The sequence below is a fragment of the Macaca nemestrina genome, chromosome 5 (assembly GCF_043159975.1).
Source record: "Macaca nemestrina isolate mMacNem1 chromosome 5, mMacNem.hap1, whole genome shotgun sequence".
Taxonomy (NCBI): Eukaryota; Metazoa; Chordata; class Mammalia; order Primates; family Cercopithecidae; genus Macaca; species Macaca nemestrina.
Window position 1 is genome coordinate 139906375 of NC_092129.1, and position 12608 is coordinate 139918982.

Below are 12608 nucleotides of genomic sequence, written 5' to 3' on the forward strand. Positions count from 1 at the left end.
ACACCCCCTTTTCCATCGGATGCACGCAGGCACGCGGACACACAAACCCTGCCCCCGCGCCCCACCTGCGCGCGGAATCTGCCACACGGTATGAACTGTGCTCTCAGCGGAGAAATACTCTGCTCGGCCAAGAAATTTATGTGTGTTTTGTTTTAAGTGGGAAGGAAAGGAAGAGAGTGGGGCGTGAAAATGGGAGATGTTTTAATTCAGATTTAATTCAAAGGCTCTCGTTTCCTCCCATCTTTTTCTGCATCAAAATGCAGGTAGATCGGTGAAATTTCAAGTTTCTTGGGCCGTTAAATACCCCAATTTAAACGATGGAGGCTGGGAACTGGGGATATAAGGAGGAACCCAGGGTTGGAAAGGCGGGCAGGGTTAAGGAGGTCCGGGAGCTCCGCAGGGCTGAGGAAACCTGCGAGGCTGCCGCGCCCGGGCAGCGGCTGCGTCTCGGGTTCTTGCCCTGCCCGCTGCCTCGGGTTTTTGCCAGTGACTGCGCCGTCTTGGCTGCCCACCCACACCTCGGGTTGGTCCCGACTTTAGGCTAGGCCATTCACTTCCGGTGACAAATCCCTCCCACCACCCCTAGAAATAATGTACCGCTTCGCCCACCGCTTTCCTAAGACCGACCGCCCCAGACAGCCACAGAGCCCGGGGCTAGGGTCTCACCCCAGCGCGGCCGGCGACGCCCAGCTGCGGAGGGAGTGGCCGGGACGGAGCTCGGGGAGGGCAGGGAAGAAAGAAGGGGGTGTGGATCTCACCTTCCCCCGCCCCCACCCCTTCGACTGCAGCAATTGGCCAAAAAAATAGTAATCCTTTTTTAGACTCCCCCAGGGCCCCTCGAACCCAGTTGCAGTGAGGAACTCAGTCTCTCCCATCGCAGTGCCCCTCGCCTTCTCCCGCCCCTGTAACTGCCTCCGGTGGTTCAGGAGACCCCAAGCCGCGCCGAACTGCAGTGGATGGGGGGAGGGGGGCGAGAAGGATGAGGGCTACGGGGCGGCAGAAATAGGTTGGGGGAAGGGGTGGTGGAAGGGAAAAGAAAAAACCGGAGGCATGCAAGCGGCTCCCTAGCCAGCTGTTCCAGCTGCTGCTTCCTCCGGCGCGGGCCGGGCGGTGCAATATTCCCCCCCCCCTCCATCTTTCTCACCACTACCTGTCCCCCCAACCCATCACACGCACTCATCCCTCCCATCCACACCCCTAGTAGCGGATCTCCGGCCTGTAAGGGGGTAGTAGGGAGGAGCTGGGGGGAGGGGGAGGCCTGCGAGTTTCTAACCTTGTTCTTATAAACAAACCCACATGTGCAGCTGCCGCTGCTGCAACTCACCCCACAATCCCGGATATAAGTCCTGCCCCTTTAAGAGGAAAAAAGATTCCCCCGCCTGCCTCCCACCCCACCCATCCACAAGAACCTTTGTCTTCCCACCCCCATAGTCAGTAGGCCCCGCCCCGTCTCTCCACCCCCTCCGACGCAGAAGAACCAATAGGCGAAGAAAATAAGGCCGGGGGTCTGACATCATCGTGTTAGGCCAATCACCGGAGGCGTTGGTGGGAGGCCTCACAGAGACCACACCCGGAGGAAGGAAGACGAGAGAGGAAGCTTGAAGTCAACATGGAGTCGGTCAGTTGCTCTGCTGCTGCTGTCAGGACTGGGGACATGGAGTCCCAGCGGGACCTGAGCCTGGTGCCTGAGCGGCTTCAGAGACGCGAACAAGAGCGGCAGCTGGAAGTGGAAAGGCGGAAACAAAAGCGGCAGAACCAGGAGGCAGAGAAAGAGAACAGCCACTTTTTCGCCGCCACCTTTGCTCGGGAGCGAGCGGCCGTGGAAGAGCTTCTGGAGCGCGCGGAGTCGGTCGAGGGGCTGGAGGAGGCAGCCTCTCGGCTCCAGGGGCTACAGAAACTTCTCAACGACTCGGTTTTTTTCCTAGCCGCTTACGACCTGCGGCAGGGACAACAGGCGCTGGCGCGGCTGCAGGCGGCCCTGGACGAGCGGCGCCGGGAGCTGCAGCCCAAGAAGCGTTTCGCTTTCAAGACCCGGAGAAAGGATGCTGCTTCGTCTACCAAAGTAGACGCGGCTCCTGGCATCCCCCCGGCAGTTGAAAGCTTACGGGACTCCCCGCTGCCCAAGAAGGCGGAAGGAGACCTCGGCTCCAGCTGGGTGTGCGGATTCTCCAACCTGGAGTCCCAAGTCTTGGAGAAGAGAGCCAGCGAGTTGCACCAGCGCGACGTCCTTTTGACCGAACTGAGCAACTGCACAGTCAAACTCTATGGAAATCCCAACACCCTGCGGCTAACCAGAACCCACAACTGCAAGCTGCTCTGCGGTCCGGTGTCCACCTCTGTTTTCCTGGAGGACTGCAGTGACTGCGTGCTGGCAGTGGCCTGCCAACAGCTCCGCATACACAGTACGAAAGACACTCGCATCTTTCTGCAGGTGACCAGCAGGGCCATCGTGGAGGACTGCAGTGGGATCCAGTTCGCCCCTTACACCTGGAGCTACCCGGAGATCGACAAGGACTTCGAGAGCTCTGGTTTAGATAGGAGCAAAAATAACTGGAACGATGTTGACGATTTTAACTGGTTGGCCCGGGATATGGCCTCCCCAAACTGGAGTATTCTTCCTGAAGAGGAGCGAAATATCCAGTGGGACTAAGCAGTTGTCACTCTGTTCTTCACTCCTACCAAATACTTTCCACGTTGGACTTTCCCCCTTATTGGGTCTCGAAGTTTACTTATTGTCACACTGTGTATGTTTTCAGCATTTTAAGGCTTGAGATTGTAATGGGCTCCTACTTGTGATTTCCATTAAATTCGTAACAGGCGTGAGCCACCACGCCTGAGATTGTAATGGGCTCCTACTTGTGATTTCCATTAAATTCGTAACAGGCGTGAGCCACCACGCCAAGGCTTTATTTATTTATTTTTATCACAACAGTTGAGGCAATAAGGGGGAAGGAGGGTGATTATGTTGCTTTGTAATGGTTTGTGATATTTGAAACATCGCGGTGCATAATAAAGTAGGTCTTCGATGAATACATGGGTTTGTGTGTGTGTGTGTGTGTTTAGAGATGGGCTGTGTGTGTGTGTGTGTGTGTGTGTGTGTGTTTAGAGATGGGCTCTCCTTATGTTGTCCAGGCTGGTCTCGAACTCCTGACCTCAAGCGATTCTGCTGCTTCGGCCTCCCAAAGCACTCGGATTATAGACGGGAACCAACAGTGCCCAGGTATAAATACATGTTTAATAAATTCCAGGGCTGAGCCCAGGGACTCACCCCTGCAATCCCAGCACTTTGGGAGGCTGAGGTGGGTGGATCACTTGAGGTCAAGAGTTGGAGACCAGGTGCCAGGTGAAACCCCATCTCTACTAAAAACACAAAAATTAGCTGGGCTTGATAGTTCACACCTGTAGTCCCAGCTACTCAGGATAATTGCTTGAACCTGGGAGGCAGAGGTTGCAGTGAGCCAAGATCACGCCACTGCACTCCAGCCTGGGTGACAGAGCCAGATTCTGTCTCAAAACAACAACAAAATAGGTAATTCCTTTGTCCCTAGCCATTCAGTTCCTTTGGAGAGTCATCACTCTTTTTTTTTTGAGACGAAGTTTCACTCTTGTTGCCTAGGCTGGAGTGCAATGGCGTGATCTCAGCTCACTGCAACCTCAGCCTCCCTGGTTCAAGTGATTCTCCTGCCTCAACCTCCCGAGTAGCTGGGACTACAGGTGCACGCCATCACCCCCAGCTAATTTGTGTGTTTTTTGTAGAGAGGGCTTTGCCATGTTGCCCAGGCTGGTCTCAAACTCCTGAGCTCAAGCAATCTGTCCCCCTTGGTCTTCCAAGTGCTGGGTGGCGGTGCGTGTTTGTAATCCCAGCTACTCGGGATGCTGAGGCATGAGAATCCTTTGAACTTGGCAAGAGGAGGTAGCAGTGAGCCATTATTGTGCCACTGCATTTCCAGAGCAAGACCCTGTATCAAAAAAAAAAAGGAGGTGGTGTCAGGCGTGGTGGCTCATTCCTGTAATCCCAGCACTTTGGGAGGCCGAGGCAGGCAGCTCACCTGAGGTCAGGAGTTCGAGACCAGCCTGGCCAACAGGGGGAAACCTCGTCACTACTAAAAATACAAAAATTAGCTGGGCATGGTGGCACATGCTTGTAATCTCAGCTACTGGGGAGACTGAGGCAGGAGAATCTCTTGAGCCTGGGAGGCAGAGGTTACAAGGTTACAGTGTGCTGAGATCGTGCCACTGCACTTCAGCCTGGGCGACAAGAGCAAAACTCCATCTCAGAAAAAAAAAAAAAAAAAAGGAAATTTTTGGGTCTTTGCCAGTTTGATGGTTAAAAAATGTTACTTTCCTCTACTAGTAATGGTAATCATCTCCTAACTCATCTCCACATCTCCAATTGCTAAACTATTCTGCATACAGCTACTAAATTAGTTTTCTTAAAGTATGTCACTCCTGATCTAAAACCTTCTGAGATTCTTATTATCTGATAGGCTTCCTGGCCTGGAAGACAAGCCCCTCCACCATCTGTTTCAGCCTACTGTTCTTACATGATGTTTTACTGTTTCATCACACACACTTCATGCACCAGCTAGTCTGAACTAATAATACCCATTAATCAAACACACTGTATCAATCAGGGCTCTGGCAGGAAACAGATGGTATGCTCAAAATGGATACTTTGAGAAGAGCTTAATACATGAGCTATTTACAAAGCTGTGGGCAGAGTATAGGAAAAGCAATTAGAGATGGTACACTATCTGTTACCATCCTTAAGGCTGAAGAGACAAAAATGTTACCAGAATGCAGAGAGAGAGTTACCCAGCTACCCAACAGGAGTTTCAGTCCTCAGTGGAGGGATTCTGCCAATCCGTGGTGACCTGGCAGGGAGAGAGCCATGGGAATTAAACAATGTCATTCTCTTTTACTGGTGCCTCCCATTGGAGCCCATCTGGAAATTTCAGGGCAAAGAAATCTGCTGCTGCAGTCCATATGAATCAGCTCCCAGGATGTAGAACAGCGTGGAGAAAAATGAAGAATAGATCTGGAGGAGGAAATAGAAGATACTAAGTGCAGGCCAGCTCTGTGGCTGACACCTGTAATCCCAGCACTTCGGGATGGCCTTGGGATTTGCATTGGGAGGCCAAGGTGGGTGGATCACCTGAAGTCAGGAGTTCCAGACCAGCCTGGCCAATTTGGTGAAATCCTATTTCTACTAAAAATACAAAAATTAGCTGGGCATGGTGTCAGGCGCCTGTAATCCCAGCTACGTGGGAGGCTGAGGCAAGAGAATTGCTTGAATGCGGGAGGCAGAGGGTGTAGAGAGTCGAGATCGTACCACTGTACTCCAGCCTGAGTGCCAGAGCAAAACTCCATCTCAAAAAAAAAAAAATTTCAGTGCAAATAGTTTTTGCCGTATTTCCTGGCCTTTTCTCAAGCAGTGCCCACACAGATTGGGTCCGCATGCACTTGCCAAAATTTCATACGAGACAAATGTCACTTCCTCTGAGAATCTGTGATTTTCCTTAGTCTCTTTGAAAATGAGGCATGGGCCAGGCTTGGTAGTTCATGCCTGTAATCTCAGCATTTTGGGAGGCCTTGGTGGGAAGATCACTTGAGCCTGGGAGTTCAAGACCAGCCTGGGTTCAAGATAGAGCAAGACTCTGTCTGTACAAAAAATACAAAAATTAGCTAGGCATGGTGGCACATGCCTGTGGTCCCAGCTACTCAGGAGGCTGAGGCAAGATGATTGCTTGAACCTAGAGGTCAAGGCTACAGTGAACTGTGATTGTGCCACTGCACTCCACCTTGGGCGACAGAGTGAGAACTTGTCTCAAAAAAAAATGAGGAGTCTGGGTGCGGTGGCTCACACCTGTAATCTCAACACTTTGGGAGGCTAGGGTGGGCAGATCACTTGAGGTCAGGAGTTCGAGACCAGCCTGGCCAACATGGTGAAACCCAGTCTCTAAAAATAGAAAAATTAGCTGGGTGTGGTGGTGTGCACCTGTTATCCCAGCTACTCGGGAGGCTGAGGCCCGAGAATCACTTGAACCCAAGAGGCAGAGAATGCAGTAGGCCTAGATTGCGCCACTGCACTCTAGCCTAAGTGACAAAGCAAGATTCTATCTCAAAAAAAAAAAAAAAAAAAGAAAGAAAAAGTTTAAAGAGAGACCAAGGAACAACCACTATGGGGACCAGGGGAAACGTCTGGCCAATCGAAAAGTACTAAAGACTTACATAAAAGTTAGGTGTAATATTTGAGGAGGGGAAATGAAGGAGGGGGGCATAACCGCCTTTTCCCCGGCTTTGGTTATTGAAATTCTCCGGGGAGGGCCATTCACGCACATCTCATCAGATATGGTAATTTCCAAGAAAGATGATTAGAAAGTTGGATGACTCAACATCCTTAAGCAGAGGAATGCTTATGGACATTAACAAGAACATTCCATAGAAGTTGCAGTTTAATAAACCTTGGCAAATCCAGCTCATGCACAAATTTCCCCCAAGGAGCATTGACAGTTTAGCTTTTTTGTTGTTGTTGCTTATTACGACAGGGTCTTACTCTGTTGTCTAGGCTGCAGTGCAGTGGTGCAATCATGGCTCACTGCAGCCTTAACCTCCCAGGCTCAAGTAATTATCCTACCTTACCCTCCTGAGTAGCCACCACACTCGGCTAGTTTTTTTACTTTTTTTTGGAGAGTTGGGGTGTCACCATGTTGCCTAGGCTGGTCTTGAACTCTTAGGCTCAAGGATCCTCCCACCTTGGCCTCCCAAAGTGTTGAGGTTACAAGTAAGAATAAGCCAATTTTACTTTTTGACTGGGTACATGTTTAGTTTATGTTTGTTATTTATTTGTATTTTATTTTATTTTAATTTCTCTCTTTTTTTTTTTTTTGAGACGGAGTCTCTCTCTGTTGCCCAGGCTGGAGAGCGGTGGCGTGATCTTGGCTCACTGCAACCTCCCCCTCCTGGTTTCAAGCAATTCTCCTGCCTCAGCCTCTGGAGTAACTGGGATTACAGGTGCGTGCTACCATGCCCAGCTAATTTTTATTTATTTATTTATTTATTTATTTATTTATTTATTTAGAGACAGAGTCTCACTCTGTCACCCAGACTGGAATGCAGTGGTGCGATCTTGGCTCACTGCAAGCTCCGCCTCCCGGGTTCATGCCATTCTCCTGCCTCAGCCTCCTGAGTAGCTGGGAGGGACTACAGGCACCCGCCAACACACCCGGCTAATTTTTTCTATTTTTAGTAGAGACAGGGTTTCACTGTGTTAGCCAGGATGGTCTTGATCTCCTGACTTCGTGATCTGCCCACCTTGGCCTCCCAAAGTGCGGGGATTACAGGCATAAGCTACCGTGCCCAGCCCACGTCCAGATAATTTTTGTATTTTCAGTAGAGACGGGGTTTCACCATTTTGTCCAGGCTGGTCTCCAACTCCTGACCTCAGGTGATCCACCTACCTCTGCCTCCCAAAGTGCTGGGATTACAGGCATAAGCCACCATGCCTGGCTGATTTTAGTTTCTCTTAATCTTCAATTTTGGTATGGTTATGGCATGAAGTGTGTTTCCTGACATGGAAACCCAGGCTATAACATTGCATCTCTGGAAACTATGGGCTAGACTTGACTTGGGTTCAACTGTGACTGATGTTAAAGAACCAACTGACTTCTTCAGTCCAGTAACAGCTGTAAGACTGGGATATTGGGGCCAGGCGTGGTGGCTCATGCCTGTAATCTCAGCACTTTGGGAGGCTGAGGTGGGAGGATCAACTGAGGTAAGGAGTTCGAGACCAGCCTGGCCAACATGGTGAAACCCAGTCTCTACTAAACATAGAAAAATTAGCTGGGTGTGGTGCATGCCTGTAATCCTGGCTACTCAGGAGGCTGTGGCAGCAGAATCATGTGAACATGGGAGGCAGATGTTGTAGTGAGCTGAGATCGCGTCACTGCACTCCAGCATGGGTGACAGAGCAAGACTCTGTCTCAAGGGAAAAAAAAAAAAGACAAAAAAAGACTAGGATACGTCCCCAGGGGCCTTAATAAAAAGTACTGGATGGGCAGTAGCTCACCCCTGTAATGCCAGCACTTTGGGAGACTGAGGTAGGAGGATCACTTGAGCCCAGGAGTTAGAGACCAGCCTGGGCAACATGAGACCCTGTCTCCAACACAAAATTTAAAAATTAGCCAGGCATGGTGGCGCATATCTGTGGTCCCAGCTACTCAGGGGGCTGAAGTAGGAGGATTTTTTTTTTTTTTTTTTTTTTTTTTTTGAGGCGGAGTCTCACTCTGTCGCCCAGGCTGGAGTGCAGTGGCCGGATCTCAGCTCACTGCAGGCTCTGCCTCTCGGGTTTACACCATTCTCCTGCCTCAGCCTCCCGAGTAGCTGGGACTACAGGCGCCCACCACCTTGTCCAGATAGTTTTTTGTATATATATATATATATATATATATATTTTTTTTTTTTTTTTTTTTTTTTTTTTTGAGACAGAGTTTCACTCTTATTACCCAGGCTGGGGTGCAATGGCACCATCTCAGCTCACTGCAACCTCCGCCTCCCGGGTTCAAGCGATTCTCCTGCCTCAGCCTCCCAAGTATCTGGGATTACAGGCATGTGCCATCACCCCCAGCTAATTTTGTATAGATGGGGTTTCACTATGTTGGTCAGGCTGGTCTCAAACTCCTGACATCAGGTGATCTACCCACCTCGGCCTCCCAAAGTGCTGGGATTACAGGCGTGAGCCACTGCACCCAGCCTCTAACTAATTTTTTGTATCCATTAACCATCCCCACTTGCCCCAGCCCCCAGCCACCACTACCCTTCCCAGCCTATGGTAACCATCCTTCTACTGTCTATTTCCATGGGTTCAACTGTTTTAATTTTTAACTCCCACAAATAAATGAGAACATTTGAAGTTTGTCTTTCTGTGCCTGGCTTATTTCACTTAACATAAAGACCTCCAGTTCCATCCATTTGTTGCAAATGACAGGATCCTGTTCTTTTTATGGCTGAATAGTAAGTACTCCATTGTGTATATGTACCACATTTTCTTTATCCATTCATCTGTCAATGGACATTTATGTTGCTTCCAAATTCTGGCTATTTGGAACAGTGCTGCAACAAACATGAAAGTGCAGATATCTCTTTGATGTACTGATTTCCTTTCTTTTGGGTCTATACCTCGGAGTGGGATTGCTGGATCATATGGTAGTTCTAGTTTTAGTGTTTTGAGGAACCTCCTAACTGTTCTCCATAGTGGTTGTACTAATTTACATTCCCACCAACAGTGTACGAGGGTTCCCTTTTCTCCGCATCCTCACCAGCATTTGCTATTGCCAGTCTTTTGGATAAAAGCCATTTTGACTGGGTGAAGATGATATCTCATTGTAGTTTTGATTTGCCTTTCTGTGATGATGAGTGATGTTAAGCACCTTTTCATATGCTGTTTGCAATTTGTATGTCTTCTTTTGAGAAATGTCTATTTAGACTTTTTGCCCATTTGAAAACTAGATTATTATATTTTTTCCTATAGAGTTATTTGAGTTCCTTATATATTTTGGTTATTAATCCCTTGTCAGATGGGTAGTTTGCAAATATTTTCTCCCATTCTGTGGGTTGTCACTTCACTTTGTTGTTTCCTTTCTGTGCAGAAGTTCATTAACTTGACATGATCCCATTTGTCCTTTTTATTTTTTAATTTTTATTTTGTTTTTTGGAGACAGAGTCTTGCTCTTTTGCCCAGGCTGGAGTGCAATGGTGCTATCTTGGCTCACTGCAGCCTCTGCCTCTTGGGCTCAAGTGATTCTTGTGCCTCAGCCTCCTGAGTAGCTGGGACTGAAGGCATGTGCCACCATGCCTGGCTAATTTTTTTTTTTTTTTGAGACAGAGTCTCACTTGGTGGTCCAGGCTGGAGTGCAGTGGTGCAATCTTGGCTCTCCGCAACCTCCACCTCCCTGGTTCAAGTGATTCTCCTGCCTCGGCCTCCCGAGTAGCTGGGATTACAGGCACTCACCACAGCGCCCGACCAATTTTTGTATTTTTAGTAGAGACAGGGTTTTGCCATGTTGGCCAGGCTGGTCTTGAACTCCTGACGTCAGCCGATTGGCTTGCCTCGGCCTCCCAAAGTGCTGGGATTACAGGCATGAGCGACTGCACCCAGTTACCATTTGTTCATTTTTGTTGTGGTTGCCTGTGCTTGTGGGGTTGCCTGTGCTCAAGATATCTTTGCTGAAGTGAGAGGATTGCTTGAGCCTAGGAGTTGAAGGCTGCAGTGAGCCCTGATCACGTCACTGCACTCCAGCTTGGGCAACAGAGTGAGACCCTCTCCTAAAAAATAGATAAATGAAAATGAAAATAAATTTTTATAAAGTGCTGCTTTTGTGATTTCTCGATCAGAAAGTTTCTTCTAATAGCACTTTTTTTTTTTTTTTTTTTTTTTTTTTTTAGATAGGATCTTGCTCTGTTGCCTAGGCCTGCGTGCAGTGGCAGGATCAGGGCTCACTGCAGCCTCAACTTCCCAGGCTCAAGTTATCCTCCCACCTCAGCCTCTGGAGTAGCTGGGACTACAGGTGTGAGCCACCTCACCCGGCTAAGTTTTCGTATTTTTTCTTGTAACAGGGTTTTGCCACTTTGCCCAGGTTGGTATAAAACTCCTGGGCTCAAGGGATCCGCCCACCTTGGCCTCCCAAAGTGTTGGGATTACAGGCGTGAGCCACTGCGCCGGCTGCACTTTCTATGTTTTAAGGAATAGTAGTGTATTAGAGGGTGCTGCTTGACCATCCACATGGCTTGAACTTTCCGCTGTGCCCAGCATCATAGTATTAAGTGTCTGACAGTTGTGATTCCTCTTGTGGAAAACCTTGCTGCTGTCCTTTTGTAATAGGCCAGGATAGCTGGGGACTTATCCTGGGAACAGCTCTCAGATGAATGACTCTCCAGTGTTAGTGAATAAATAGCTCAGCTCCCTCACCCGAGACAGGATAATTCTGAGATGTGTTTCCCCCCAGGGCTTTCCTTCTCCACGGTGGAAGCTGGTGTAATAGCACAGTCTTGTGCGCTGCCTTTCCTTCCTGTACCGCTTTGCCACCTCTCCATGGGTGTTATCTGAATCTCTCCAATTAACTACTTTTTTTTTTTTTTTTTGAGACGGAGTCTCGCTCTGTTGCCCAGGCTGGAGTGCAGTGGCACGATCTCTGCTCACTGCAAGCTCTGCCTCCCGGGTTCACGCCATTCTCCTGCCTCAGCCTCCCGAGTAGCTGGGACTACAGACGTCTGCCACCACGCCCGGCTAATTTTTTGTATTTTCAGTAGTGACGGGGTTTCACCATGTTAGCCAGGATGGTCTCCATCTCCTGACCTCATGATCCGCCTGCCTCGGCCCCCCAAAGTGCTGGGATTACAGGTGTGAACCACCGTGCCCGGCCAATTAACTGCTTTTACTCCCAGTTTAGGGTAGCGTTTTTAGTGTTTCTCGACCTTTTTTTTTTTTTTTTTTGAGACGGAGTCTCGCTCTGTCGCCCAGGCTGGAGTGCAGTGGCCGGATCTCGGCTCACTGCAAGCTCCGCCTCCCGGGTTCACGCCATTCTCCTGCCTCAGCCTCCCGTGTAGCTGGGACTACAGGCGCCTGCCACCTCGCCCGGCTAGTTTTTTGTATTTTTTAGTAGAGACGGGGTTTCACCGTGTTAGCCAGGATGGTCTTGCTCCTGACCTCGTGATCCGCCCATCTCGGCCTCCCAAAGTGCTGGGATTACAGGCTTGAGCCACCGCGCCCGGCCTTTTTTTTTTTTTTTTTCTTCATTATCACCCCCATAAAGACCCTTTTTAGATATTTATTTATTTATTTATTTATTTATTTATTTATTTATTTATTTTTGAGACAGGGTCTCACTCTGTCACTCAGGCCGGAGTTCAGTGGCCTGATCACGGCTCACTGCAATCTCTGCTTCCCAGGTTCAAGGGATCTTCCTACCTCAGCCTCCCAAGTAGCTGGGACTACAGGCATGTGCTACCATATCCCCAGCTAAATTTTTTTGTATTTTTGATAGAGATGGAATTTTACCATATTGTCCAGGCTGGTCTTGAACTCCTGTCCTGAAGTGATCCCCCCGCTCTGGCCTCCCAAAGTGCTGGGATTACAGGTATGAGTCATGGTTCTTGGCCAGATCTTTTTGTTTTGAAAAGATAGGGGCCACACAGATTTCACATTGGGACTTCTTTTTCCTAGTTATGCCCCTGGGGAGAGGAATAGGAAATGAAGAAAGTTATGGAACATTGAAAGTAGATGGTAGCAGAGGCTCGGCATGGTGGCTCATGCCTGTAATCCCAGCACTTTGGGAGGCTGAGGTGGGCGATCATCTGAGGTCAGGAGTTTGAGACCAGCCTGGCCAACACAGTAAAACCCCATCTCTACTAAAAATACAAAAAATTAATCAGGCATGGTGTGCACACCTGTAGTCCCAGATACTAGAGACGTTGAGGCACAAGAATTGCTTGCACCTGGGAGGCAGAGGCTGCGGTGAGCCAAGATTGTATTACTTTACTCCAGCCTAGGCAACAGAGTGAGACTCTGTCTCAAAAAATAAAAATAAAATAAATAAAGTAGATAAGGGCCA

The 12608-nt window shown here is 49.1% G+C and overlaps 1 protein-coding gene across 1 annotated transcript; it reads left to right on the plus strand.

Moving 5' to 3' along the window:
* Nucleotides 1–1494: 1494 nt before the first annotated feature.
* Nucleotides 1495–3030, plus strand: LOC105489597 (tubulin folding cofactor C). Its single transcript, XM_071097037.1, has 2 exons — nt 1495–2817; nt 2884–3030. The coding sequence occupies exon 1, from the start codon at nt 1610–1612 to the stop codon at nt 2648–2650; it is 1041 nt and encodes a 346-aa protein (XP_070953138.1). The 5' UTR covers nt 1495–1609; the 3' UTR covers nt 2651–2817; nt 2884–3030.
* Nucleotides 3031–12608: the final 9578 nt, after the last annotated feature.